Here is a 27,577-nt window from a genome sequence, read left to right on the forward strand (position 1 = left end):
TACAGACTACTGACACAGTAAAGGATTGATTTCATTTCATTTTGGCCATCAGAAAGTTTGGTGTCTGGTTTCAGTCACCCATCTAGACTCCAATTATAATCATATGGAGAACAGCGCATTTAGGAGAACTCATCTTAATAAACCTGAATGAAATCACAGAATCATAGGATCACGGGAGGGCTTGGGTTGGAAGAAACCTTCAAGATCATTAAGTTCTAAACACCCTGCCATGGGCTTGCTGCCCACTAACCAGCTCAGGCTGCCCATCACCCATCCAACCTCGCCTTCAACACCAAGGACAGGCACCCACAGCTTCTCTGGGCAGCCTGAAATGGAAGCAATGAGCCACATGTTGAAGATACTCAAACATTCATGACTGTAGAGAGAGCCAAATACTCCATACATATTGCCTGCCTGGTCAATGGTATTAAAATGCCAACAACAGACTCATCCAGCTCATTGAAAATGGTGTGAACAAGGCGTACAGGATTCATCCAGCAGCTAGTTAGATCTGCAAAGTGTAAAAATAGGAAATCTCAATGCAATGCAATTTTCCCTCATAACATAAATAGACGCATAACTGTTTTGGGGTGCACTGTTACCAGCCTGTCAGTTGCTGTTGGTCAGTGCTAGATGCCAAAGGTCCCACTAACATAGCATGAAGCCGAAAGCTAGACGCTGGAATCAGATCTCCTGACCTTACCATCAGAAAACGAGATGTCATATTTTGCTCAGAGGTGCCTGCTTGTAGGAGGGACAGCTTCCGAGCTTTTTCTGCTCCAGGAACCAGCTCGAGCTTCAGAATTTAAACAGCAGTCAGAAATTAAACTGAGCTTTGTCACCTCCATCAAACAGAAGGAGTGGTTGGGTGGTACAGCTTTCCAAATCACTTAGAAACTGGCACAACAATCAGATGCCTACCTTTTCTTTTTGAACTTGTTAATACATAGAGCTTAATAGCATCAGAATGCCCCAAGCACTTCAGATAACACGACAGCTGTAAACCCTTCCTTAAGGATTCCTTTGTTTAACCACTGAGTAACTGTAATTCAGTGGTGCTGGTGGGAGAAGGGAAGTCCTAATCTTCCCAGATGGTGAATAGAGCTGATGTTCACATGCAGACTGGTGCTGCAGCACAGCCAGAAACCACTCATTTGGGAAACACAGCACCAAGAAAATAATGGGAATAGCTTCATAAAATCAGGCAGCTTCACCCAAATTTCATGTCAGGTCCATTATTCTTCCTATTTTCAGGAAGAAAGGTTTTCCCTTTTTCTTGTAGTTTTATTTTCTCTTCCTTTCATGCAAGCAGCTTTGTAGCTTAAAAAATTGTTTTCTAATCACCTCCTGGTGTGGACAAATCACACAGGTTTGACTCCATGTTTTACATAGTTAGCATTTTATATTTGTTCCAGTATGGAACTGTACAGCCATAGAATGGCCTGGGTTGAAAAGGATCTCAAAGATCATCCAGTTCCAACCCCCTGCTATGTGCAGGGTCACCAACCACCAGACCAGGCTGCCCAGAGCCACAATCCAGCCTTTCCTCATAGGAGAGCTGCTCCAACCCTCTGATCATCACAGTGGCCCCTCCTCTGGACCCACCCCAACAGCACCACAACCTTATTGTCCACAGAAAGCATATAACCCTCATTCAATTGCCCTTCCACTCAGCTTAGAGCACTACTAAAACCAGCATCTTCACCTTAGCTCATCACACTGCTGCAGTTCCTTTTACAAGGATTTCACTGGCAAAAATTAAATCAAAGCCATCACAAGGGATTTAGCACAGTTACGTGTTACTGGCTACGAGAGCTGTCAGCACAGTCACCTGTCAGGCTTTGCTGCTGTTCTCTTTATGTAGAGGCACAACAAGGTTCAGACACCTCACAGTGCAATTCTCACTTGGACTGTAAAGAAAAAGGAGGCTTGAAAAGCAGCGTGTGGAAAACAAAGAAACAAGAATTAGAACAACAGTGGGGCCATGGCACTTGTAGGAATTGTTCTGCCTTTAACAGCAGAGCTTTTCAAGAAGTATGAGGGCATTGCAAACCAGACCAGTTTGGACAGATTAACAACTGCAAGTAGTGGGTTCCAAAATTCCAGACATGAAATCAAAGATAGAAAAACTCTTCACATTTTCATCTCTCAATTTTTCGTACATTGTGCATTACAGTGCAAACAAGTCTTCACATACAACTTGGAAGCTAAAGACAAGTCTGACAAAATAGACTGCACAAAAATGATGGATAATTAACAGAGCAAATTGCTCTTTCAAAAACAGAGTTTATGTCTTCTGGTCATAACACTTCAGAAGCCTCAGAGGCTTCTTCTCCTTTGTATATTTTCATTAATCGTAGATTTTGTTTTCATTCAATGTGACCTCACTAAACAAATATTGTCTAAGACCATGAGTATCACATAAATGTGCAGATCTCAAGCTGCTCACTTATCTAGTACCCTTGGCATGATGCTTTATTTTCCTCAGCTGATCATCTAGATTGTGCCTGTTGATTGTGCAACAACAGCCTGTTGGTCTCGATTACCTGTGAGAGGCTCTAACTTTGGCCAGGAAAAATCATTTGAGGACAAGTAATTCTCTTGGAATCAGTAAGGCAGTCTTCCCATTCTTTCTTACCAGCACCCATCTTACATGTTAATAAAGGATTCTGGAAATCAGTTTGAAGATCAAGAAACAATTCAGTTCAAGCATATGCAATCACAGGATTTGTACGTCACCTGCAAAAGTCATTTTATTCTATCCACAATCTCATCCTACATGCAGTTCCTTAGAGGGTTCCTTAGGCACACCAACCCCATGCTCCTATTACAGACCCTTGCATAAGACAGGTGATATACCTACAAGATTATCTACAGCTTAGACTATGAAAACAGGGAGTCTAGCTAGAGAAAATAATCTACCTGTGCTTCTGAGCAATCTGTTAACCACTCTCATACAGTTCAGGCCAATCCAAACAAGATGCAATGACATGTCAGCCACAGAAACAGCTTGATTTTAAGGAGTTTGTTTGGACAAGCCCCTGTTGCATACGGTGGTCAAACATGCATTACTTGGGGGCACATTGTATTTGATTTAACACATCCTCTTACCTTTGGCTTTGCACAGAGTCCAAAGTCTATCAGCTTCAAATTGTCAATCAGCAGATTTTCCCGGTGGATGAGAAAGCAGTCAGGAATGATTTCCACCCAAATGCCCAAGGAAACATCTTTTCTCTTCTCTTCTTTCCTGCTGTGGACAGTGGTTCCCAGTCTACTCAAAACTCGCTCGCTCTCGCTGTCTCAGAGGTCTTCACTGACTGCTGGCAAGTTCCCATCTTCCAATATCCCAGGTGGGAAATGCTAGCTTGTATCTGTTGGAAAGGACCTGGGGACTAGGAGGACAAGTGGTGAGAGACCACAGGCTGAATGCAAGCCAGCAGTGTGCTCTGACAGAAAAGAAGTACAACAAGATCATCAGCTGCATTAAAAAGCAGCACAACCAGACCAGGACAAGTCATTCCTGCTTCAACACTCATTGCACCACATCTACAATACTGTATCTGGTTTTTGGCCAGGAAGGATAACAACCTGAAACAAACTCTGAAGCAAGTTCTATGGATGACCTCCAGCCTGTGCAGGGGGCTGAAGCTCCCACTCAGAGAAGAGAAGCTGGGGAGAATGATCTTTGTGACAGAAAATCCATTGCATGGGGCCAGAGGAATGCATCTCACCCCATACCCTCTGTACAGCCACCATTTGTTTAAAGGATCACTCTTCCTTGAGGCACAAAACTAGAGCAGGTTACACAACAGACTGACACCACAAGGGCTTCTCTCTAGATACAAACTGCAGCAAAGAGCATCACAAAAATGTGAAACCAACACTCAGATCAGATCTGTGTCTCTGCTCCGCTCATTAGGAGCATCATGTTTTACTCCCCTTTCAGAGGAAGATACTTCTTCAAGGATAACAAAATCCAGCTCAGCTACAGAACACAGTACCACATAGCAATAAATATCTAACATTTCCTGTAGGGAAAGAATCCTAAGCACAAGTTATTGTCTGAGTTTCAGCTGGGACTGAATTATCTTCTTCAGTGTCTGATATAATACTACGTTTTCATTCTAGAGAAGCAATGGAGATAGCGCAGTGATGCTTACAGTTGCTGCCAGGCAGCGTTGTACAGAGCCACAGTCAATCTCAGCTGAGAGCCCAAGGAAGTGAGAAGGAACAGAACTAGGACAGCTGACTTAAACTGGCCAAAGGATATTCCATACTATATGACATATTGTGGAAGGAGTTTTGAAGGGGGTATAACTTCATGTAAATCTCTTCCACTACTAGGAGGCTAACTGGACACTGATTGGTAGGTGGTGAGCAATTGCTTTTGCATTCATCATAACTATTATTCTTTACTCTATCTCAGTACATAATTCTATCTCAACCCATGAGTTCTACTTTGTGTTACTTCTCCCCCCTTCAGTTCTCTCCTGCAGTCCACTGGAATGGAGTGGAGTACTGTAACTCTCTCTGCCAACAGAAAAATAAAAACACATTCATTATTATTTATGGAAGACTGACTGCAGTTCAGGCTCACTGGTTTGAGGTCTCTGGGCATAACCCTGACTGTGAACAGAAGCAATTGCTGAAACAGTCTGTCAAAAAAAGACTGGAGCTTCCTCTTCCAAAAGGCGGTCCTTAGAAACAATGCAATCAAACAGCTTCCCTGTAAGATAAGGTTATCTGAAAATGCATTTAGAGAGTATCAGAGAAAGATAAGTAAGAAAGACAGCACAGAAAGCAGAAACTATTTCTTACCTCTATGACTATAAATATTTCTTTGATGTCTCTCTTACGTGATCCAATGGGCAAACATGTTGATGACTTCAGTTCTTCATGGCATCAATTTCTGTTTTAGCATGAGGCAAGTCATCCTTAAGAGACCATAAAAGCAAGCGATGAAATCGCTAACTACTGTGACATACCAGGTACCACATCTGACTGCTGTGGAACAGAACAAGCACATATGGGACAGTACACAATTCAACATCAACTCAGCAATGACTGACATCACTCCCATAGAAATTCTGAAACAGAGCTGTGAAAAATGAAAAGTAAAACATTCAGCATTTTCATTGGCATTTTGGTAAAGTTGCTGTAATAATGTAACAATAATGTAATGTAATGTAATGATGTAATAACTTCCTCCATTTTAAAGCCAGAGAATACTGCCCTCTGAACAACCAGCAACAAGATTTGTGGTGCTCTGTTAAACTTTTTCCAGCTCTACAGCATCTTTCAAAACGCAATGGGACCAGTAGGCTGCATTCGTATGTACCATCCCACCTGCCCCCGTGTTCTTGAGAACTCCACAACTCCAACAGAAGATATTCTCATATTTAAATGCCTTTTGGCTTACCCCTACAGTAACTTTCTCCATGATTTTTAGTGCAACTTTTTCACCAGACAGAAGATGCCGCCCGAGTTTTACCTTGGCAAAACCACCTACAAATCAAAACACAGATGCTTAAAGTTGAGTGTGAATTCTTCTCTAATATAATATTACAATTTCCAACTGGTTTAAAAAACGAATTTCAAATTTATACAAATGAAACCTGACTTAGAGAACTGACAAGAGCTGTTAATCTATTCTCAGATTAATTCTAGAGTGGTGAGACAGACTGTTAGGCGTGCTGTTTCTGTACAAAGATGACACTTACCCGTTCCAACTGTTTCATGGAATTCCTAGTACTTGAGAATTTCCTCGTAGTCACTGACAGACATCCTGAAATGTGCAAGAACTGAAGATCCTCCAAGCACGTGCAATGAGGAAGTGCCAGCAGTGTTCACATCCTACTTAGGACGTATTCTTAGAGGCAGAAGGGACACTCGTGGCAGATCCAGCAATGCTCATCTTCTCACCAACGTGCATCCCCCTCTCACCCAGCAACAACAAAACACAGTGCATGAAGCTGGCTTCACTTAGGTTAACAATATGGAACATCCCTCAGGGCTTTGTGCCACAGAGCAGTAGCAGGGCTGGACTACAGCTTGAGGAAGCAGTGGAAGCCTTTCCCTGTATGGTTACAGTGTCCCTGCATGCACCCCACAGCCAGAGCGTTGCAAGCTGAGCTGTCTTGCTGTTTCTTGTACTCATCCCAATCTCTGCGAATGAAAACTCAGAATTCAGTCAAGGCATTGATTGAGCACGAGCGTGCCTTTATTCAATAGGAAAAAGGAGGGGGTGTGAGGTCTGGAGGAAAGATGGGACTCATTCTCTGTTGTCTGACGAGAGTGTCTCAGAAGTCGTGCTGTTGCCCGGAGCCTGGGACTCTTGGCCTGATTCTACCTCCCCCTCCAAGATGTTTGGCTTCTCCTCTGTAATGCTGACCTGAGCCTGCATGGTTGTGCTGCTGTCGGGGCACTCGTGCTGTGCTTGGGCTGGGCTGTCCTCGAAAGGCACTCGGTTCAGGCTGGTGCCTGAGGAGTCTGGCAGGCTCAGGTCAGCAGCTTCAACAGGTATGGGATGAACGAGAGCTTCAACGATTATGGCATTCTTCTCTTTATAACTGATGTTATACGGAAGGCTTTCATCTGAACTGCAGCATCCTGTGCTTAGTAACAGTTCTTCATTGATGGAATCACAGGATGCTGCATCGTAACATGCCTGGCGTCTTGGAGATATACAAGGGCTCGGGTCACCTAGGAAGGAGTAGACGCACAGCAGTTAGTGTCAAAGTTTCACAAGATGAATCATGAAACAGGTTCTTGACATTTGGCTATGCAGTGATGGTGGGCAGAAGCAAATAGGCTTCTAGCAACAGTGTCACTGTCTTGAAAGTGATCCTCGTGCAGGTCCAGCTCTTGTGTTGACAAGAGACTCATTTGGGAAAGACAGGGGTCAACTGAAGATGTCAGGCACAGGCTTGAATGCCAGAAGGATGTACAAGCCCACTGAAAGCATGAATTCTACCTGTGTTGCTGACAAGCAGTGATTTGAAAGCTGGATTTGCACCCTTACCTGCCAGGACCAAGACTTCAGCTTCAGAGGGCTCCCTGGCACTGCTCTGCAGTTGGTGTTTGGCCACAGGGGATGGTTTGCCCAGGCAGAAGCAGGAACGCCAACTGCAAGCTGCTGACTCTGCCCTCTTACTGGAAGAACTCATTCTGCAGAGAAAACAGAGCATGCTGTCAGTCGTGGTGCAGGGTGAGGGAAGAGCTGCACCGAACCCTTGCCAATAGTTGCCTGTTCCTGGCAATGCCTGGTTTCTGCTGAAACACAGCTTAGAAAAGCGCTCTGTTTCAAACAGCAGAGGATGCTTCCATTCCTACAGCTCAGCCCTCAAGTCCTGTTGGCTAAATACCTCTCAACGATGTCAAGCAGGGACATGGATCCCGAGAATGTTGGAGGCTCAGGCTGCTTCGCTCTCCTGGGGCAGGCCTTCAACAGGGAACGAAGGCAGGAGATGAACTTGCCCCGTTTCTTTGGCTCTGCGCAACAAAACAAAAAAACAAGTTCATTTCAGCCCTGGCTCGGTTGGACGAGGCCGAGTGCAATACATTCAACAGAACACGTAACAACAGAAAGCATGTTCCAAACAAAGACACGCAAGAACGGATTTTCCCCATCCCTGGAGATGCCCAAGGAGCTTAATGCAGTTCTCTTTCTAAGCTTGCTCAACTCGGGCATTAATGAACCCCCTGAAAGCCACGTTCAGACCCCATTTTACTAACCCGCATTGTCAAATGTAAAATACGCACCTGGCTTTGGCAATGAATGTAGGATGGACTCGGGCAGTTTTCCCCTGATGACTTCCACGCACTCACCAGGGAAAAAACCAACCTGTAATAAGAACAAAAAGACAGGTGGGCATTAGCCCAAGCCCAGAGCCAAAGGGAAGGTCCTCTGACACTGACACAGGGCAACTGTTTGCATCCAGAAGCCATCCTGTGCAGACAGAGCAGCTCCAACCGGAGATTCCCGACTCTACTGAAGCTGTGCTCTCTAGTCAAAAATGTGTGCCTACCTCAAAGCCACGCTTGCCTCTCCAAAAGGGGCTCATCTCCTTTGGTGGCATATCAACAATGCACACGATGTCTCCAACCTGCAAAAGATTGAAACATCAATCCCAGCTTCAGCACAGCTAAAACAAAAGCCTTCTTCTACGACACAAAATATGAGAGTATTCCCGAGGCGTTCACACTCTATACTAATTCTGTGCACAACAACAAGGAACACCTGGAACTGCTTACCTCCAGAGAGAGCTCATCCGGCCCCTGGGCGACGTGGCTCCTAATAACATGGGCTGCCGCAATCGCTGGTACGTTTAAAGATGACATAGCACGCACCAGCTGCGGCTCCCGCATGTTATCAGCCTGCAAAACAGAGCACAGGCCGTGGTCAGGGCACTGAGGACAAACCAGGAGGATTTCAAGGTGAGGAGCACATCTGCAAAGAAAGCTGCAGCAAATGCGCTCCGTCCTTATCAGGAGCACTTCAGAAGGAGCTGCACGTCTCATCACAGTTATTTCCCTTTCTGGCGTGCATAGCCAGGCCATGCAAAGATGCATCTCTCTCTACCCAGACTAATCAGCAATGGCACTGGCACAGACAAGTGGCCAGGCCCTTTTTGGCCCATTCTTTCCTGCAGGAGAGTACACCTGCAGCTCCTTCTAATGGCTCAACACAGGGAAAAAAGACCGGCCAGAGCTTCATACTGTACCTCCGTCGCCGCCAACTCAGGCTCACGGCTGATCCCACTGCACGCAGCACCCATCACAGCAAGTGTGAACAGCTGGAACAGAGCAGAAACACACTTCTGTTTTCTCTATTCACACAGCACAGTATGGACAGACTTCTTCAGAGCAACCCGCGCATACCCTGCGGCAAAACCATGCGGGGGGACAAAACACGGCACGTACCTGGCAGTGAGATCACCTCAAGCTATCTGCAGCAGTTCCTTGTCGCTTTGCTCGAATGAAATGAGAGCAAAAGCTGCACCGAGGCAGTGGGCGGAGGGTGAGGAGAGGAGAGAGAAAGAGCAGGTCAGTGAGCAGGGCTAAGACAGTCATGGAATAACACACACAGCACAACTGTCCCACCCACTTGCTGCAAGATATGCTGAGTCTCAGGCTACGTGATGCCTGTCCGCCCAGCAACTTTACAATGCTTCCACTACTGAGCAAAGACGATGGAAGAAGCACGGGACAGGTGCCAACTTTACTGATACCCCCTTTGGAACGTGTATACTGGGGAAAATTACGTCTGATGGTCAAGAGTAAGCAATACGGTGCTGTGAGCTCAAACAGCCAGCAGTTCTCAACACCTCACTGCCCACCCATCCATCCCACGTCAGCTCAGCTTACCTACAAGCTGCTGCACACGACGGTGAGAAGAAAAAGCACTAAAGATACTAACTAAAGCCACTAACTAAAGGCACTAACTAACTAACGGCACTAACTAACTAAAGGCACTAACTAACTAACGGAACTAACTAACTAACGGCACTAACTAACAACAGTAACTAACTAACAACGCTAACTAACAACACTAACTAACTAACAAAACTAACTAACTAACAAAACTAACTAACTAACGGCACAAAAGGCACAAGAACAACAAGACAACCAACCACTCCGACCACTAGCTCACCCACAAAGGAACACAGAACGCACCGCTCCTCCCCTCATTCCAGCCGCTTATGACATCACCAACGGCCAACAGCCTGGTCCACCATGACCCCCCACAAGGCGGGGAGCCAAGACCACGTGGTCACATCTGATTCCAACACGGCACCACAACATTCCAGGACTCAGTGTGGGCTTGGAATTCTATCCTGGTGTGGCAGCGCAATGGGAGGTGTTAGGGCACAGCTGAAGAGCTGACAGACAACGGACGTTTCCAAAGGAGGGTGCCAGATTAACTCTCAGCATTCTCTTGCGGGGCTCTTAGGAATGCTTCAAACCCATTTTCACTGCCTAGCTCATTTCTAGAAAGTCCAGTTGAGAAATGCTCACTTTGTCTGGGGAACGCCTCTATGCATCATGAATGAAAAATAAAATAAAATGGGCACGCGACCCTATGAAACTTACCTCTCTGCTCTTGCTGTCAGCCAGACACCTCAGATGAGCATGACGTGTCCCTGCTCCTGAATGAAGATTCACCCAAGTCTGTGTTCCTCTCTGCTCCATCTCTGGGTCTAAAAGAAACGCAGACAGAGATGATTACAAGATCCTTTGTGCAGACGAAAGACAAGGGTGCACACGAATTCTGTTTAGCAAGAAATACTACATTCCCAATGGTAGTACTTGAATCCTCCTTTGGGGCTGGAGCTCAACAGGTCAACACATCAGAAATAACACAAAGTGCATCTGGAAGACGTGTCTCAAAGCCCAGAAAATCCAACACGGGAGGGGGCTGGACAGTGGACCACAAGTGTCCATTTCCATTGCAGCTCCCTGTAGAGAACAGCAACAATCAGCAGGCGTGAATCAGTTCATTCACAAGCTGCACAATGACTCTGTTCTTTACATGATAAAGAAACACACAGAGATTCCTGACCAAAAAGTTGGGAGTTAATAACGACCAAAGAGGTTCCTGTTCCTACGCCTCATCCTCTCACCCCAACTCCTGGGTGATGCCCACAGGCTTCAAGTAAGCTCTCAAATCCATTGAACTCCAGTCACAGAACTCCATCAAAAAGGATGTCACACATGTGACACTTACATACATTTTGCATCAGAAACAGTGACGCCAGCAGGAGCAGAGAGGTGACTGTCCCCCTGTACTCAGCACTGGTGAGGCCACAACTCGAATTCTGTGTCCAGTTTGTGGCCCCTCACTGAGAAAAAGAAACTGAGGCATTGGAACGTGTTCAAAGAAGGGCAACAAAGCTGGTGAGGGGTCTGGAGCACAATGGGGCCATATGAGGAGAGGCTGCAGGAGATGGGAATGTCCAGCCTGGAGAAGAGGTGGCTCAGGGGAAACCTCATTGCTCTCTATAACTTCCTGAAGGGAGGTTGCAGTGAGCTGGGGGTCGGCCTCTTCTCTCGTGTCATTACTGATAGAACTAGAGGGAATGTTTTCAAGCTGCGGCAGGAGAGGTTCAGGCTGGACATTAGGAAATATTACTCCTCAGAAAGGGTGGCCAGGCACTGGAATGGACTGCCCAGGGAGGTGGTGGAGTCACCCACCCTGGGGGTGTTCAAGGAACGTCTGCAGAAATCCCTGCTGAAATCCTGACCTCTGCCACAGGTGGCTGAGTGACACAAAAGCTGTGTCCTTGGTTCCCGGCCTTACCTTCACTTGCTGTTCATCTTTCTCTGCAGCTCCTGTTCTGAATAGTCTTCTTATATTCCCATGTGATGTACCCTGAAATACATCATTTAGTGAGTCTGAACAAAACATAAGACATTAATTGGAACTGTGAAGAAATGTTTTTTGCACTTTACTTGGAGAATGTTCCATCCTATAACTTCTGCTCTCAATTGTAACACATGATTTTTTATAAAAAGAAACAGCAAGTCAGCTCTTCAGTGTGCATATTGATGAAACTTGGTGAAATACAACTTTAGAAAAAGGCAATTTGAAAATTTAAATATTCTTATCAGAATCTCTGCTATTAGTTACCGTTCCAATGTTCTGATTTGATGATGATTCTCTCAGAGCTGTTTTGTCACTCGCCACCTCAAATGCACTTCAAGTGCTTTAGGAGCATCACTGGAATTTTGAATAAACTCGATATATTTTAGGAAAGCTGCTACAGATGCACGACTGCAGTACTTTGGAAAAATATAATCTTGATTGAACGCTGAACAGTGTTATTTAATTATAATCCAGGTAATTAAATTCATTAAACCAAGGGAATAACCTCCCAGTCAGTCAGCTCCCACCAGGGAAAACGCTTCCCTGCCAAGCAGATGCAACCAACACAAGCTGCTACATCACTCTAGGGCCCCACTGAATCTTCCCAAGGGGTCTCCAAAGGCTTCACTGTTGACTTCTGAGAAGCTGGAAACACTCACATGGAAACCAGTGCCCCCTAATGTGCCCCAGAGGTTTCTCAGGGCCCTGCAATTAGCTCTACAGACATCCAGACATGCCCCAGAGCAAGTATGTGTGCTGTAGGGAGCCCAAGAGACATTCCAGAGTATGCTAGTACTCCTCAGTGCGCTCAAGGGTTCTTCACCTGTCTCTAAATATGCCATACTTGACTTTGTTTTCTCTTCTGGAGCTTAGTTCTCAGCTTTGCTTTCTCATGCCATTTATCATTCAGTTTAGAGATTATTTTAACTAAAATATTTTAATCCACCATATTTTCTGAAAACTAAGAATTGATCCCGCTCAAGGAAACAGAAGAGAAAAACATCACCCACAGGCTGCAGATATTTACCTCGACTTCTCTACATGCCATCCCCAGTGTGCTTTTCAACTCACCTTGCACAGTGACCCTGGCTTTTGTTTCAGAGTCCTCTGTCTCACAGGTGTACTCCCCGCTGTCCTTGGCGGTAGAGTCATGGATGATCAGAATGGCCCCAGTTCCCTCCTGCTGCAAATCGTACTTCTGGCTTTTTCTGATTGCTTTGCCATCCTTGTACCACCTGATGTTCACATCTGGTTTCGACAGCTCACGGCTCAGGCTGATGTCCTGCCCTGCTGCTGCTGTCTTATCCTCCAGCTGTTTTGTTACCTCAGTAGGTTTTTCTGAAAGAAAACATGCTTTTTGAGTAACATACACTTAGGGTAGGATGCCTCTCTCAAAATACACGCATCTACATGCTGGACATAAGTTAGAGAGGCACTTGCAACAGACGCCATCCTACAGCCAGCAGTAATCTGTAAAGTACAGACAATAGAATTCCAGGCACCATTAATTCTCTCTTAAATCTACCCCATTGAGGATGATGAACCATGTCTGAAAACTGCCTCTTCCTTCTCTCCACTGATCACACTGGGAGCCTCAGATGATGCTCTCAGATGCACATGTTCTAGATAGGAATTTGTTGTACAGCTAGATGATGTGAAGGCCATCCCTTCAGCTTATACTTAGAGGATATTTGCTCCCACAGTTGCCTCAACAGATCATTCCTGATTTACTGGTAATGGAACAAGCTGTAGTGAGATGCTCATTGCCAACACTACCCCAGTGCTTTGGGTATTTCTCACATTTGTGTAAAATGGTTCCTCCTTTTACTTATTTTTAAGAGAAATTCTCAGTGCTTCAAGGTTCAAGTAGAAGGTTGCTATTCACTTTAACCATATTATGAGTTAGCTCTCATGACAATCTTATCAGAAGACAGTTGAAGGAATCAGACCCCAGAATCTCTCCCATCTCATTACCTTTCACAGACAGAGAGGCTTTGGAGGTTAGACCACGGGCAATAAAAACGACTTCCCCAGAGTCAGTAGGAGTCACACTTTTGATAAGGAGAGTCTCTTACCAACCCACGTTAGAAGCTTTAAATCGCCCACCACTTTCCACTCTGCTTCCATTCAGTGTCCACTTGAACTCATCAATGCTTTCATGGGACAGAATGCATTCAAAAGTGCAATCTTCTACCTCCTGGATTTCAGTGTTTTTCAGCCGTTTGCTAATGCCAATATTCAGCTCTGGAAGATAAGAGATAGGTTAGTATGAGGTTTAGATGGAGAAAAGGCATTCGTGACCAATGTGAGTAGCAGTACTGGTGTTTGAACTCAGGATTTGCAGATCATGGCTGCGTTCCTCACTGATGTATTCTCTAAGACATTCTCCTCTCAGAATTACCAGAAAGCTATAAAAAAAAAGAGACGTGAATCTCTTGGCTTTGCTCTGGAAGAACTACAAGGAGAGCAGCTCAGTCCATGGAGCACAATGAAGATTCAATGAGCTACAGAGGGAAAAACCTAACAGAGAGGACAACTCTAGGATGCTGCGTGAGAAAAAGGGTTTTGCCTACGACAAGACATTAAATGTTTCTATTAGCTAATTTGTTACCATCCTACCCCTACTGGTGTTCAAACCATTTCTCCATTTTAGGGATATTTAGAAAGGAAACATTTCCAGGACATTCTTGACGTTTTTTGTGATTTTCATGGCAAAAGGAGATACATTTACTTCAAAAGCAATGGGAATTTTCCAGACATCACTGCGCTAAATTGCAGAAATACTGTTCTATTGTAGAAACTATTAAGGCTCGTGGGGGAATAGGTGTAAGACATAGTGACAACACTGAATGTGCTTTTAGCACTCCTTCACTTTCCACAGTACTTACCCTGAACGCCGACATTTGACTTGGCAACATCAGTGCCAATATCACAGGTATAGAAACCTGCATCTGGCTTCTCGAGGTCATGGAGAAGGAGACATAGGGTCTTCCCAGACTGTACCAGCTCATACTTGTTGCCAGAAGTGAGCACATCACCGTCCTTTTTCCTCACTGGTTTGACCTTCTCTTTAGAGACTTCACATTCCAATTTAATCACACCCCGCTCCTCACCAAAAACATCATCCAAGGACTTCATGAAGACAGCAGGCTTCTCTGCAATTAAACAGGCAAAACAGAACAACGTGATACAGAAGTTGAGACATTTCCAGTTGCTTTCAGCTTTTTAAGGAGAGATCAATAAATCTTTACCAGTACTGACAACACCAATATAGAACCTAAAGCGGTTTCATGTCTCTTGACAGAATGCGCTTTAAGGAATTCTGAACTAATCAGTAGGAGAATACAGGGAACAGGAGGGACAGCCTGCATTGCTGTGGGTGGGACTGATATCATATGAAGTTATTGGGATGCAGCTCTTCTAAAGCTGGAGAGCTGGCATTGCCCTCACATGGAGCAGAGCTCATACAGCAGGCCACAGGATTAAGAGGATAAGCTGATCTCTCCCTGCAGTCATAAATCCTTGGAGACAACAGCATTGACACTGCATGGCACTGAAGCAGTAAAAAAATTGCTCCTGTAACTCTTCTTGTGTTAAGTAAAATGATGATAAAAAGCAATGGAATGCTTTGGCAGGACACCAAAACCATCCTCCTTCGTTGATATCTGCTGCAATGGAACCTTCCACTGGAAGAAAGCCCCTGATAACTTGTCACCCCAGAGAGGTGAGCTTTAGAAGCAGGATTGCTTCACAATAGAATGAACTGGAGCTCCTTAGCATCTCTTACATCCAGGAGGGTTGTGACCAGACCCACCTATCACCTTCAGGCGCGCGCTTTCTGACACCTTGTCTGACTTCACTGTCACTGTGCCAGCATCTTCAGGCTTAACCTGACTCATTGTCAGTGTGCAGCAACTGCCAACGTTCTTGATGTCATTGTAATTGTTGGTGTAAAGGAGGTTGCCATTCAGGAACCATTCCACGTCCTCGTCATCATGGGACAGCTCGCAGGAGAAGACAGCAGAGCTCTCTTCTTCAGTTTCCACATCATGCAGGTGCTTCGTCACTTCTACATTGCGAGCTGTGGGGAAACAAGGTGAACTGTTACAAAAATAAGAACCTTAAGAAGAGAAATCTAAGGTGAAATAGGACATGGAAGAGGCCACCCTCCATGCTCATACCTTCAGCTGTCAGCGTGGCCTAAGTCTCTGCAATTTCTGCCTTGCACTTGTACACACCAGCATCATCGGGCTTCAGCTTCAGAATCTTGAGCTCTGCTGAATGCTTATCCCTCTTGATCTTGTACTTCTCAGAGGGCTCGATGGGTGGGTGGCCCTTGAACCATTTCACAACCTTTGGAGAAGGCCTGAAGTCACAGGACAGGATGACAGAATGACGTTCCAAAGCTGTCTTGTCCTTCAACTTCCTGGTGATTTGTAAATGGTAATCTGCAAAACAGGGGTGGAAGAGAAGAAAGGATGAGGACAATTGGAAGAAGAGGAAAGTCTCTTGCGTGTATTCCATTCCAATTAATTCCATGTTCACAATTGTTCTTTGAACCACTCTAAAGATAAAACAAACGATTGCCTATAGGGAATGCCATTGACTACATTTCTATAAAGTAATACTGTATATTATCTACTAAATGCAAGGTCCAGCTCTTGTTCTGTGCTTATTAAATTGCTCCCAGTTGAGGCTTTTTTTCAAATAAGAGTGAGTTGAAAATATAACAAGTACTTTAGGATGTGAATGGAGACTCTTACGCTGGGGACAACAGCAGATAAGAAGCCTGGAAGTTTCCTTCAGATGAAATCAATGACAAACTGCATCAAATTTAGGTGCTACCAAACTTAAACTTGTCTAGTTCAGAAATACAATTAATTCCACCTGATATGACTTCTTTGGTATAGCCAAGGACAAAATCTCAGCTCTGTAGGTCTGAATAGTAAGCACATCACAACTATTCAAACAGATCTTTTACTGAGATGCAGCTGTCTTATTTAGTGTCCAACGACTTTTAAAAGGAAATGGAGCAGACCCTCCAGAAAACACACAATATTTCAAAGACTCCAGTGAAGGAAGACTGTACGTTAATTAATTCTTCATCTTCATGATGTAAATCAAGCCAGGATACGTTACCTCTGATGAGCAGATTGGCTGTGGATTTGGATTTGCCACTTGAGAACTGAATGGTGCCTGTCATATCAGTGGTGGTTTTCGGTATGGTCAGCCGGTGGATGGTGCCTTCTTGCTGCATAATCAAGTTTCTGCCAGCCTGTAAGATTTCTTCACGCAGATACCACTTGGGAGGTTTCATAGAAGGAATGGATATCTCGCATTCAAATTTGGCTTCTTCAGGCTCAGTCACATCCTCATCACACAGCTCCTTTACTAGATTAATGGATTGCTCTTTAAGAAGGATGGAACAAGAGAAAGCAGAGATTTAGAAGGAATATAAAAAACCCATACATTATCACCCTACTTACTCATGTCAGCATTACTGCACATGAACACTACACCTATCAGCTCAAAATGCCTTAAAACATCATTAAAAAAGTAGTAGAAAGAAAGGAAAGTTGTTAAGAAGTCAGACAATAAGACTGACAACCTGAAGAGAGCCCAGATCTTCTGATTCCCAGTCCAACATCCAAATCAAATCATGACCTTCCCATCTCGATATCAAACTCCTCGCATTACGAAATGGAATAGAGGATCAGTGAAACACAGACATTGATAATTACTTTGGTTAAATACAGCAACGTAGCTCTGAACAACAAGTTTTCTCCTAGTAAAGGTCTCTGTAGCTCAAATGTAATGACTCTACTTAGGAGAAATTCATTTTCCAGGATGTTCTTGCCCTTATAATTGTAACAGTGGCAAAGCTGGGGACTGAACTCTTGAGTACTGTGCTAACTCAAATGTCTCCCTTTTCTTTACCACACTTAACATCATATATATACCCTAACATTGTATATATTAAAAAAAAAACACAACCTGTGCTCATTTCAAACATACAGAGAAGAAGAAGAAAAATTCAAGCTATGTTTTTATCCCTCAACGTTCAAACACAAATCTGAAGTCTAAAGGTAGAAAATCAACTTCCTAAGAAAATCGCCTGTTTTACTTAGCAAAGTAAATCCCAAAAGACAAGCTGGATATTTTGTGGGCAGAAAGGCAGGTAGGTTGGAGCTTTTATTTCTGTGAAAGGTCATGGTGGTGTTTAACTTCCTTGACATTAAAGCAAAGGATGTTAGCTGGTTTATAACATAAGATAATTTAAGCAAAATCATCATCAGAAGCATAATTACCTTTCACTGTAAGATGGGCACGAGATTCTGCCTTTTCTGCTACAGATTTTATTTCTGCGGCATCCTTGACTTGGACACGTGTGTAAGTCAGCGAGTAGGTCTTTCCTGAAGCAGAGAACCACAGAGTCACTAAGGCTGGAAAAGACCACTAAGGTCATCTAGTCCAACCGCCAACTCATCCCTACCAAACTGTGCTCTTGAGAGCAAACCCACAACTACACTTGGCTTCCTTGAGCAAACAGCTCTGAGGCACATGGCCAGGCTGAGCATCATCCATCTGGTTTCACAGCATCACTGCCTGTTCTCTCATGTCAATGAAACCAGCCATTCCCCCACATCCACATCCCACCAAAGCTGCTTAGTGTTCCCAAAGCAAATGCTCACCAGTTGTTTCCAACTTGAAGGTCATCTTCTGGCCAGCAGCCTCGCAGATGTATTCTCCAGCATCTTTCTTCTCCAGCTGCTCCACAACCAGACGCCGTGTTTTGCCCACAGATTCCATTCTGAACTTTCTGGAGGAGGCAAGCAGTCTTCCATCCTTGGATCATTTTACTTAGATTGGATCCTGTGCTACTTCACAGCTGAGGGAGGCACATGCTGCCAGGGCAGCACTCAGCTCTTTCTGCACCTTCTCCTGGTTTATAAACACAGGTTTTGGCTCTGAGGGAAGAAAAGAAAAAGTATTGACTGAGGGACTGAAATGAGACCATCTTGCAGGTTTGTATGTACAGCTTGGAACAGGTTTAGGTTACCACTTGTGCCCAAACTAATAGCCTTCACTAGAGAATATCAGCTCTTCTGTTGAAACTAAGTGTCAAATCTAGGCAAGAAAGAACCTAGGAACTGAAGGAACCAAGAGGGTCCTTGAACACCAGTCCCATGGTTGCAAGTCACTATGCAAACATATTGAACCCAAAAGAACATCTGTCCTGCAGGCAACCAAAACCTGAGTTCCTTTTACTTCAGACCCACTGTGAAACATCAAAACACATAAACGTGTGATAGTCAAACCACTGGCAGCCTTTTCATGACCCAGAACAGTACTCCTGGCTTCCTGAACAGACTCCTCATGGCATCTACCATTGCCACAACTGTGACTGTCAAAGACACAAAGGAAATATGCTCACCAATGCAGTCCTTTGTTCTTTGTGTGTGATTTGCAGATATCTATTTTACTTTGAGCTCTGGGAATAGTCAGCTCTACCAGGTCTCTTACTGTGAGTAGCAGACTCACCTATCCAGATGCAGCCTCCAACATAAAGGCATAGGAAAAAGGCAGTGTACTACTAGGAGAAGTTCCTGCTTCTCCTACCATGAAAGCCTGCACGTACAACATGCACTCCAGCCTCACTGCACATACTTATCTTAGTCAAATGTTTCGGTGAACAAGAATTACAGTTTGGGATCTCAGGCACAGGAGAGATTTGAATAATATCTTGAATATTGCTTCCATTGTACATATATCAGTAATTATTATTCTACAGACAGACTGAAACAGGTCTTTGTGCCATACTAAAACCAAATACTTTCTACAAACCCAGGCAATCAAGTCTAGGGAAAAAACCTCAGCACAGACTACTGCAACTGGATCACTGTATAATAGAAACTAGATTTTACTTTACTGTTCTCTGCTGTATTTCAGACAACACCTGTCTCACCTGTGACATGAATCTTGAAGGTGAGTTTCTGGCCAGCAGCCTCGCAGCTGTACTCCCCTGCATCTTTCTTCTCCACCTGGCTCACCACCAGCCGACGCTGTTTGCCCTCTGACTCCACCTTGAACTTCTTGCTCCAGGTGATCAGTTTCCCCTCCTTGTACCACTTCACCTCCATCTTCTCCTGGGCCACCTCGCAGCTCAGCGTGGCATTTTCTGTTGGTGCAGCCTTCATCTCCTTTTGTATCTTGTCCTTCTCTGTAAACACGTCTTCTTTCTCTGCAGGGACATCACAAGAGTCACACAGTTTTGCTGTAGTCTGCTGCAGAGCTTACTCCAGTTGCCCGTTTTCATTATACTTGCACTTCACAGGGAGCATCGTGATGCCTCACTAAGACAGGAAAATACTTTCCCCTCTATTTTGCCTTCGGAAATGATAGACATATCATTTCATGTCATATCATATCATATCACATCATATCACAAAGCTAAACATTTTGCAGTCTGATAGCAGATTTGGACATGAGATTTAGAACACCTGCATGCACTGCTGAACCTCCTATCTTATCTTTTTTTCTTCTGATGTCTCTCTACATTTCCAGTAAATCAGAAGGGAACGGCCCTCTAGAACAGGTTGCCCAAGGAGACTGTGGATGCTCCATCCCTGCAGGCATTCAAGGCCAGGCTGGATGTGGTTCTGGGTAGCCTGGGCTGCTGGTTGGCAACCCTGCACATAGAAAGAAGGGGGTTGGAACTGGATGAGCACTGTGGGCCTTTGCAACCCAGGCCATTTATGAGTCTGATTAGTGGCATTTTCCACCTAATTGTGTCACTCAAATTTTGTAACCAGATCTCTTCAAACACCTCCCCTTTTCTCACTCCTTGCATGCCTGGTGTGCTCTTGCACTGTAACCCTGCAGACACCAGCTGACTACAAGAGCTGCACAAGTTACCCTCCTTGCCTATGGTTTGTTGCAGTAATTCATTCCTGGATGGAAAAGCACATGTAGAAAAGTGTTGCTATGAGACTAGATGACAAAGAAAGTCCTAGAGCCAAAATGTTTTGCACCAGAGAGGCTGTCAGTTGATCCTCCAAATGCAAGACACACAAAATGAAGCGTTCCTTTATCTCTGGGATTCCAAGCATTTTCTCACCTCTGACTTTCACTTGGAATGTTGCTTTGTCATCTTTTGTTTCACAGCTGTAGCTCCCTTGGTCTTTCAGGGTCACATTTTTGACCATGAGCTTGCGGTGCGTCCCCTGGGAGATGATGGTTGTCTTCTGGTCCTGCTTCACCTCTGTTTGATCTTTCTTCCATACGACAGCTCCGCTTGCAGCTGACACCTCACACACCAGCTCCAGGTATTCAGAAGGACTGACTGATATTTCTGGAGTCATTTTGGGCTTGTTGACAACATTAATGGCTTCATCTGAAGAAAAAAAGAGAAAGTGGTTTACATCCTGACTCAGGCTTATTCAGCACAGCATGAAGATACAGTTAGAACTGATTGTAATGTCTCTGCTCATTACATTTGGGTGATCGAGTTTCACCTCTGGAGATACTCACATACAAACGTGTGCTTGATTCTCCTGTGTAAGGAAAGAGTAAGTTCTATGCAGACAGTTCTTATTTCTTTTAATCAATTCTGTATTCTGCACGTGTTCTTCTGAAGCTAAAATGAAGGCAGCTAAGTAACGTGTTTTCAATGCATGAACAAACCTATTCAACACCTTGTCTCTAAGCTAACAAGCAGCGTTTGATGAGCACATCAGTATTTCATGCCCTTCATTCCATCCAGACAGAACCTGCCTGAGGAGCAAGCTGATGGCTGTCAGCTACAGGCAGACCAAGCTTAGTATTGCATTTCTTACAGCAACAACTGTTGCTTTCAGTCACTGGATATACCAAGGCCAATTGCTATGCCAGGCACATTTATGGCATCAGTGAACAAATAATGCATTAAAAATTGTAATAGACAGGAGCCATCTATTCTTTTAAAACTAGGTCACCAAAGAAGAACAGCCCCTCTAGAGTCAAGCTGTTAAGAACTAATAGCATCAATCAGTATCACATAGGTAGATTACTTCCCTGCCCTAAGACCATCTTGTGACCATTTGTTGCTCCTAATTAAGCCCTCTTGATGGCATTTTTGTCTGAGCCATGTGACATTTTGTGATAGGAGTTACTGCTAGTGTTCCCTTCACCCTACACCAAAGTAGGAGGTATCCATTCTCAGGGAATCATGCAGGCTTCCTCTGGATTTGATGCTCAGAGACAGCCCCAGAACTTTTTAAATCTTAGCTTAACTCTCATCCAATAATGTTCATCAAACAGTGCAACTTGTCCTTTGGGGATGCCTTTGTTCTGCATCCACCAGTTCCAACGGAGTCTTCTTGGCTAGTTTTAGATCAGTTTTTCAACAGATAAAGAAAGGGGCTTTGAATTACAAAGTGAAATTGCAGAATGCATGATTCTCAACCAAACAGAACGGGAGGTGGGATGCAGGGTGAATACCTGAGCCAACACCACCTGCAAGCAATCCTTCAATATCTTAGGAATCTCTAGCCATCCCAAATCCAGTGTTGTGCTTGATCTATCATCTCTGCTGAGTTTTTAGCCTGCTGATGGTGAGCATAATGGTGGTGATGGGTGAGCAGTTGGACTAGAGGGTATTAATCAACCTTAAGGAGCCTGTGATCAGAGGAATGTGAATGTGCTGTTAAAGGTCACAAGCGCTGCACTGCAGCATGAGCATACACAGCAAAAGGCTTTCAGTAGAGCTTCAGTTCATAAATGAGGACTGGGTTATGGAAAAGAGGTTCAAGATAGAAACCAGAAACCAGATCTTAACGCCAGGTTCTGTGAATGCAGCCAGTTGAATTTCACAGATATTGACTTTCAATGACAATTTCTTGTGTTATTTTATCCTCCAGCTCCACCCTGAACAGGAACATGTCAGTGACAAGCATTACTCCTCCAGGCTTGACCTGACAGTGCTTTACTTGCACTATGAGCTAATGGCTGTGCTTACAGCACCTCAGGGAGACACCTCAGAGATCACAACGTCCTTCGGGTACAGCAGGAGACACTCAACTCTCCAAATGTGGAGTTTAATTTGTCAAAAGAGGAGACTGGATTCCCATGCTAAGAACTTAGGACCGTTTCATACATAGGTTTAAAGATGATGTAAGTGCTGAGGCAATTCATGAACTAGAAGAATGAAGCCCAGATGTCAGGGCTCAAGTCGTGACTCCAGTTGTCTGTTTATGAAGTTTGCCAGTGCTGAAACAAAATATGGGCACACAAAATATGTACGATGGTAAAGAACTGCAGGGACATTGCTGACCATGAGGCATTCATTTATCATAAGGCCAAACATACACGTTTAATCCTAGTTCTAATTGCTAGATTCTAATTCAGAAGCTGGCAAATTGGCAGCTTTTATAAACCACGTACCAGATTACCTTATCTCCACAAGTTGAAAGACATACACTGTACAGGGGACAGAGCCAAAGGAAGAAGCCCAGGGCTTAAAGAAAATGTCTAAACTCGGAAAACTGAGGAAAGAATTGGAACAAGCAAACTAGAAGGAAATAAATGGAGGGTGTTCTATTACTGCATTGTAACCCCCTGGAAAACAAATCGAGCCTAAAAGATGGAGACAACACTTAGGACTGAAAAGAAAAACAGAATTCCTTTATGGAAGTTAATTGGAGTGCAAAAGTTAGATGATGAAACTGGCCTCTATTAACACACAGTGGAATAATTGTAGTCACCTCACCACTGCTGGATGTGAGCCCAGCCACACAAAAGCAGCTGCTGGTTTTCACTGCAGATACTGCAGGAAGGAGGAACAGCCTCCGGACTGGACCAGCTGAGCGTGGCCCTACCAGGATTTGCTCCAAAAGTCTTATTACCAGTAGTGCTTCCTGCTGAAATACATGGGGGTCCTCCTTTGATTCCAACCCCAACCCACCCCACCATGCCCCCTGATAACATCCATCAGGGCCACATCTCCACAGTTCCTGAACACCTCCAGGGATCCCACCACCTCCCTGGGTAGCCTGTGCCAGTTAATTCTGAGGGCAGACCTGCCAGTATGAAATATTATGCTAACGTGACAAAGAGGGAGAAGAAAAGCAAAATTAAGACTAGCTGACAAGCCTTGGCAGGAAGTTCTGCTCTCCATAAGTTTAGTCCCGTTATTCAATTCTGTTTGGAGCTGTCTCCATGCCTCTCTGGAGTTTGTTCATTGAGAAGAAGCAATTAAGTAAGCTCTCCAATGCCAAAGTGCATACACTACTCTAGGGCTTTGTTGTTTCTCCATGGATCAACAAGGGTGACAAGCCAGAAGAATATGATGAAGAGCCTCATGCATACTCAGTGTAAAAAAGAACAAGGCAATTGTTGCTGGGAAGAAGGTGCATTTGCATTTGTGTCTTCTGCAGAGGGTACTGCAGAAATGGAAAGTCTTCCACTGGAGCAAACAAAGGGCTCTCATTTATTGCAATCAAGGCCCAGCGTGTGGATCTCAGAGATCAGACCTAAACCCTGCAGCAAAACAGAGACCTGCGTGGGAAAGTTCAGTTTCTCCCTACATCTGTGTAAGAAAAAGCCCACCATGGAATGACAGCTAAGTAAACATCCCTGTGACTCGTCACAGGTCTCTTCTACATGTCAGTGCTGAGCAATTCAAGATATTTAATTTGGTCTTCTTGCCAGATTTACTAAGTAAAAATCAACCAAACATCTCCTTCTACTGATTAAGAATGCTCTAAACATGCTTCTGCAGAGGTTTCCACCCAGTGACAAACAGCTCCTCCCATCACGAATGTTTATTTGTTATATTTGGTCATGCAAAGCTGATTGATAGAGATATTATTGGAATGATTGCTCCCCTACTTCTAAACTATTCCAGTGCAATCAAAAAGGCTGTCTGAACCTGGAGCTGAAAGTACTGCTCTATGGTGATGCAGTGGTAAACCTGCTGACTGAATGCACTGGCCAATAGCTGTGAACTGCAGACATTCATCAGCTGGCATGAAGCAATCTGGTTCAGATACCAAGCAGCTGGGTAGACTGGCTTACCCTACACTCAGTGCTATCATGTTTAGGGCAAAACCAGGACTCACGTCAGTCCATGGGATGCAATTTCATGTATTTGGTACAGTCAGTGAATGCCTGCAGCCCCAGTTCTAATCATCAGATCACAGCAACTATGCCTTGACTGGAAGAGGAAAGGAGAAGGATCAAAGCAAATACCTCTCAGTCTCATCTTGGTGCTGACATCAACATTTTTGGCAACAAATTTCACTTCTGCTCCATCATCGTTCTTGGTGACGTTCTTTATCATTAGGCTTTGAGTAGTTTGGGTTCTCTTGATGATGCAGGTCTCGCTTTCCTGTAAGACTTTACCATTGATGTACCAAGTGCCGCAACACGTTGTTGTAATGTCAATAGTAAACATGGCATTCCTTCCAGGTACAGCTTCACCAGTTGTTAGTGGGGATTTCACAGCCAGGACTGGTTCTGAGGAAGAACAACATGGATGTCTTAATGCTCTTTAGATGCAAGTCTGGTATCTCATTTAGAGATGGAAGATTAAATCATAGGTACATTTCTACTTCACCCTTTGCATGAGTGCTGGAAGAAGCACTTCTATGCTTCAAATCTGTTACAGAAAGTTCTGCCTCTTGCACATGTGAGATATCAAAAGATAAGGATATTCATGTCTCTGTCACAGAAACAGAACTTGTATCACTTTAGTGGTAGCTGGAGGTTGATAGGAGATAGGAGAACTAGGAATAAAGGAAAGCCTTTGGTGTGTTAATGCACTACTATCCTTCAAGTCAAAGAAAACAACTTTAGGGAACCAACACAGCTGCTCAGCACACACTGACCCATTTCCATTGGGGCTTTTGTGCTTACCAAGGTGCACGCTCCCTGGGAATTCCAGAGACGGGCTCTGTCCATGCGCATTGACTGCAGACACTCGGAACTGATCATCAGCCTCTTCAGACAGATTGCTCACCATGAACTCTGGGACGGGGACATGAGACTCGTGGCACCTCACCGACGTGAAGCCAGTTAGTTTATTGGGTTCCACAATGTAGCCATCGATTGGAATGGGGGTTGCATCTTCGGAGGGGACCATGCCAGCGTCACTGAGGTTTCTGTTTTATTTTTCACCACGGGGTCAGCTGGGGGCTGGGTGGGAGGTTTTCTGGGAGCTGAACAGAAAGAAATACAGAAATATTAGCATAAGGTCATGTAGGCTGGAAAAGACCTTCAAGATCAGCAGACTCAACTTTCAGCATGACCTACTGAGTCCCACCATTAACTACTGTGGTACCTGACGACATACATGACAAGCTTATTCCTGCAGGTATTTGCATAGTGAATATATTCACCCTCTGGTTGCTTCTGAACATTTTAGAGGTTAAATTCCCATCAGACGTTTTCACTGTGTGCAGCCACTGATACAGGCAGGAGGCTGGGAATTACCTGATGGGCTCTAGTTACAGACTACTGACACAGTAAAGGATTGATTTCATTTCATTTTGGCCATCAGAAGGTATGGTGTCTGGTTTAAGTCACCCAATTATAATTTAAGACTCCAATTATAATCATATGGAGAACAGCGCATTTAGGAGAACTCATCTCATCTCAATAAACCTGAATGAAATCACAGAATCATAGGATCACGGGAGGGCTTGGGTTGGAAGAAACCTTCAAGATCATCCAGTTCTAAACACCCTGCCATGGGCTGGCTGCCCACTAACCAGCTCAGGCTGCCCATCACCCATCCAACCTTGCCTTCAACACCAAGGACAGGCATCCACAGCTTCTCTGGGCAGCCTGAAATGGAAGCAATGAGCCACACGTTGAAGACACTGAAATATTCATTACTGTAGAGAGAGCCAAATACTCCATACATATTGCCTGCCTGGTCAATTGCATTAAAATGCCAACAACAGACTCATCCAGCTCATTGAAAATGGTGTGAACATGGCGTACAGGATTCTTCCAGCAGCTAGTTAGATCTGCAAAGAGCAAAGACAGGAAATCTCAATGCCATACAATTTTCCTGACCCATCCTGACACATAACTGCTTTGATGTGCACTGTTACCTGCCTGTCAGTTGCTGTTAGTCAGTGCTGGATGCCAAAGGTCCCACTAACATAGCATGAAGCCAAAAGCTAGACGCTGGAATCAGATCTCCTGACCTTACCATCAGAAATTGAGATGTCATATTTTGCTCAGAGGTGCCTGCTTTTAGGAGGGACAGCTACCGAGCTTTTTCTGCTCCAGGAACCAGCTTGAGCTCCAGAATTTAAACAGCAGTCAGAAATTAAACTAAGCTTTGTCACCTCCATCAAATAGAAGGAGTGGTTGGGTTCTACAGCTTTCCAAATCACTTAGAAACTGGCACAACAATCAGATGCCTACCTTTTCTTTTTGAACTTGTTAATACATAGAGCTTAATAGCATCAGAATGCCCCAAGCACTTCAGATAACATGACAGCTATAAACCCTTCTTTAAGGATTCCTTAGAGTAACTGTAATTCAGTGGTGCTGGTGGGAGAAGGGAAGTCCTGATCTTCCCCGATGGTGAATAGAGTTGATTTTCACATGCAGACTGGTGCTGCAGCACAGCCAGAAACCACTCATTTGGGAAACACAGCACCAAGAAAATAACAGGAAGAGCTTCATAAAATCAGGCAGCTTCACCCAAATTTCCGTCTGATCATCACAGTGGCCCTCCTTTGGACCCACCCCAACAGCTCCACATCCTTCCCAGGCCTGGACACAGTGCTGCAAATAGGGCCTCACAAGAGCTGAGCAGGAGGGGACAATCACCTCCCTCTCCTGCTGGCCACCCCTTTTTCAGTGCAGCCCAGAACACACATGGATCTATCTTTTTCATATGTATATTCCCATAGATGTACATATATATACCACACCTACACCCCCACAATCTGCTACAACTCCATATTCCTCCCCATATTTGCCCCCGACAGCCCCCAGTAGCCCCATATCACCCTAAGGCCCCCACAACCCTCTATCTCTCCATACACCACCCCTTAAAGCCCCATACCTGCCCATATCCTCCAATAGCTCCCCACAACCCCTACACACCCTCACAGCCCCCTAGAGCCCCTAGTCCTCCTATGGCCCACCACAGCCCCATATCCCCCCTACAGTCCCCCTCAGCTCCTTTTACAGGCCCTGCACAGCTCTATAGAA

General features: G+C 44.6%; 2 protein-coding genes and 1 long non-coding RNA gene across 3 annotated transcripts; all 3 read right to left on the reverse strand.

Annotated features, from left to right (window-relative positions):
- Window positions 1–6,914: 6,914 nt before the first annotated feature.
- LOC146755541 (rho GTPase-activating protein 33-like) lies at window positions 6,915–8,098 on the reverse strand. The gene is made up of 4 exons (XM_085525531.1): window positions 8,028–8,098; window positions 7,762–7,843; window positions 7,365–7,491; window positions 6,915–7,167 (listed from the first exon to the last, which is right to left on the reverse strand). The coding sequence occupies exons 1-4, from the start codon at window positions 8,076–8,078 to the stop codon at window positions 6,915–6,917; spliced, it is 513 nt and encodes a 170-aa protein (XP_085381657.1). The 5' UTR covers window positions 8,079–8,098.
- A 559-nt stretch (window positions 8,099–8,657) lies between these two features.
- On the reverse strand, window positions 8,658–12,898 carry LOC146755542 (uncharacterized). The gene is made up of 5 exons (XR_014938027.1): window positions 12,437–12,898; window positions 11,300–11,371; window positions 10,093–10,199; window positions 8,923–8,995; window positions 8,658–8,795 (listed from the first exon to the last, which is right to left on the reverse strand). It is a non-coding gene; the product is annotated as an uncharacterized LOC146755542 (long non-coding RNA).
- A 1,418-nt stretch (window positions 12,899–14,316) lies between these two features.
- LOC146755543 (obscurin-like) lies at window positions 14,317–26,426 on the reverse strand. Its single transcript, XM_085525532.1, has 8 exons — window positions 26,423–26,426; window positions 24,593–24,859; window positions 20,484–20,759; window positions 17,674–17,778; window positions 16,505–16,774; window positions 15,547–15,813; window positions 15,180–15,446; window positions 14,317–14,520 (listed from the first exon to the last, which is right to left on the reverse strand). The coding sequence occupies exons 1-6, from the start codon at window positions 26,424–26,426 to the stop codon at window positions 15,566–15,568; spliced, it is 1,170 nt and encodes a 389-aa protein (XP_085381658.1). The 3' UTR covers window positions 14,317–14,520; window positions 15,180–15,446; window positions 15,547–15,565.
- Window positions 26,427–27,577: the final 1,151 nt, after the last annotated feature.

The sequence above is a fragment of the Coturnix japonica genome, chromosome 32 (assembly GCF_054131305.1).
Source record: "Coturnix japonica strain WE chromosome 32, WE-NBRP24, whole genome shotgun sequence".
NCBI classification, from domain to species: Eukaryota; Metazoa; Chordata; class Aves; order Galliformes; family Phasianidae; genus Coturnix; species Coturnix japonica.

Excerpts from the sequence above, each read along its gene's own strand:
- LOC146755541 (XM_085525531.1), bottom strand. The coding sequence starts at position 8,078 with ATGCCACCAAAGGAGATGAGCCCCTTTTGGAGAGGCAAGCGTGGCTTT. Across the intron at positions 7,844-8,027 it reads GAGGCAAGCGTGGCTTTGAG|GTTGGTTTTTTCCCTGGTGA; the intron begins GTAGGCACACAT and ends TTCTTATTACAG. Across the intron at positions 7,168-7,364 it reads CTGCTTGACATCGTTGAGAG|AATGAGTTCTTCCAGTAAGA; the intron begins GTATTTAGCCAA and ends TTTTCTCTGCAG.
- LOC146755543 (XM_085525532.1), bottom strand. Across the intron at positions 17,779-20,483 it reads ATTCCAAGTGAAAGTCAGAG|GAAAGACCTACTCGCTGACT; the intron begins GTGAGAAAATGC and ends TCTCTGCTTCAG. Across the intron at positions 16,775-17,673 it reads TGCCCATCTTACAGTGAAAG|AGCAATCCATTAATCTAGTA; the intron begins GTAATTATGCTT and ends TCCTTCTTAAAG.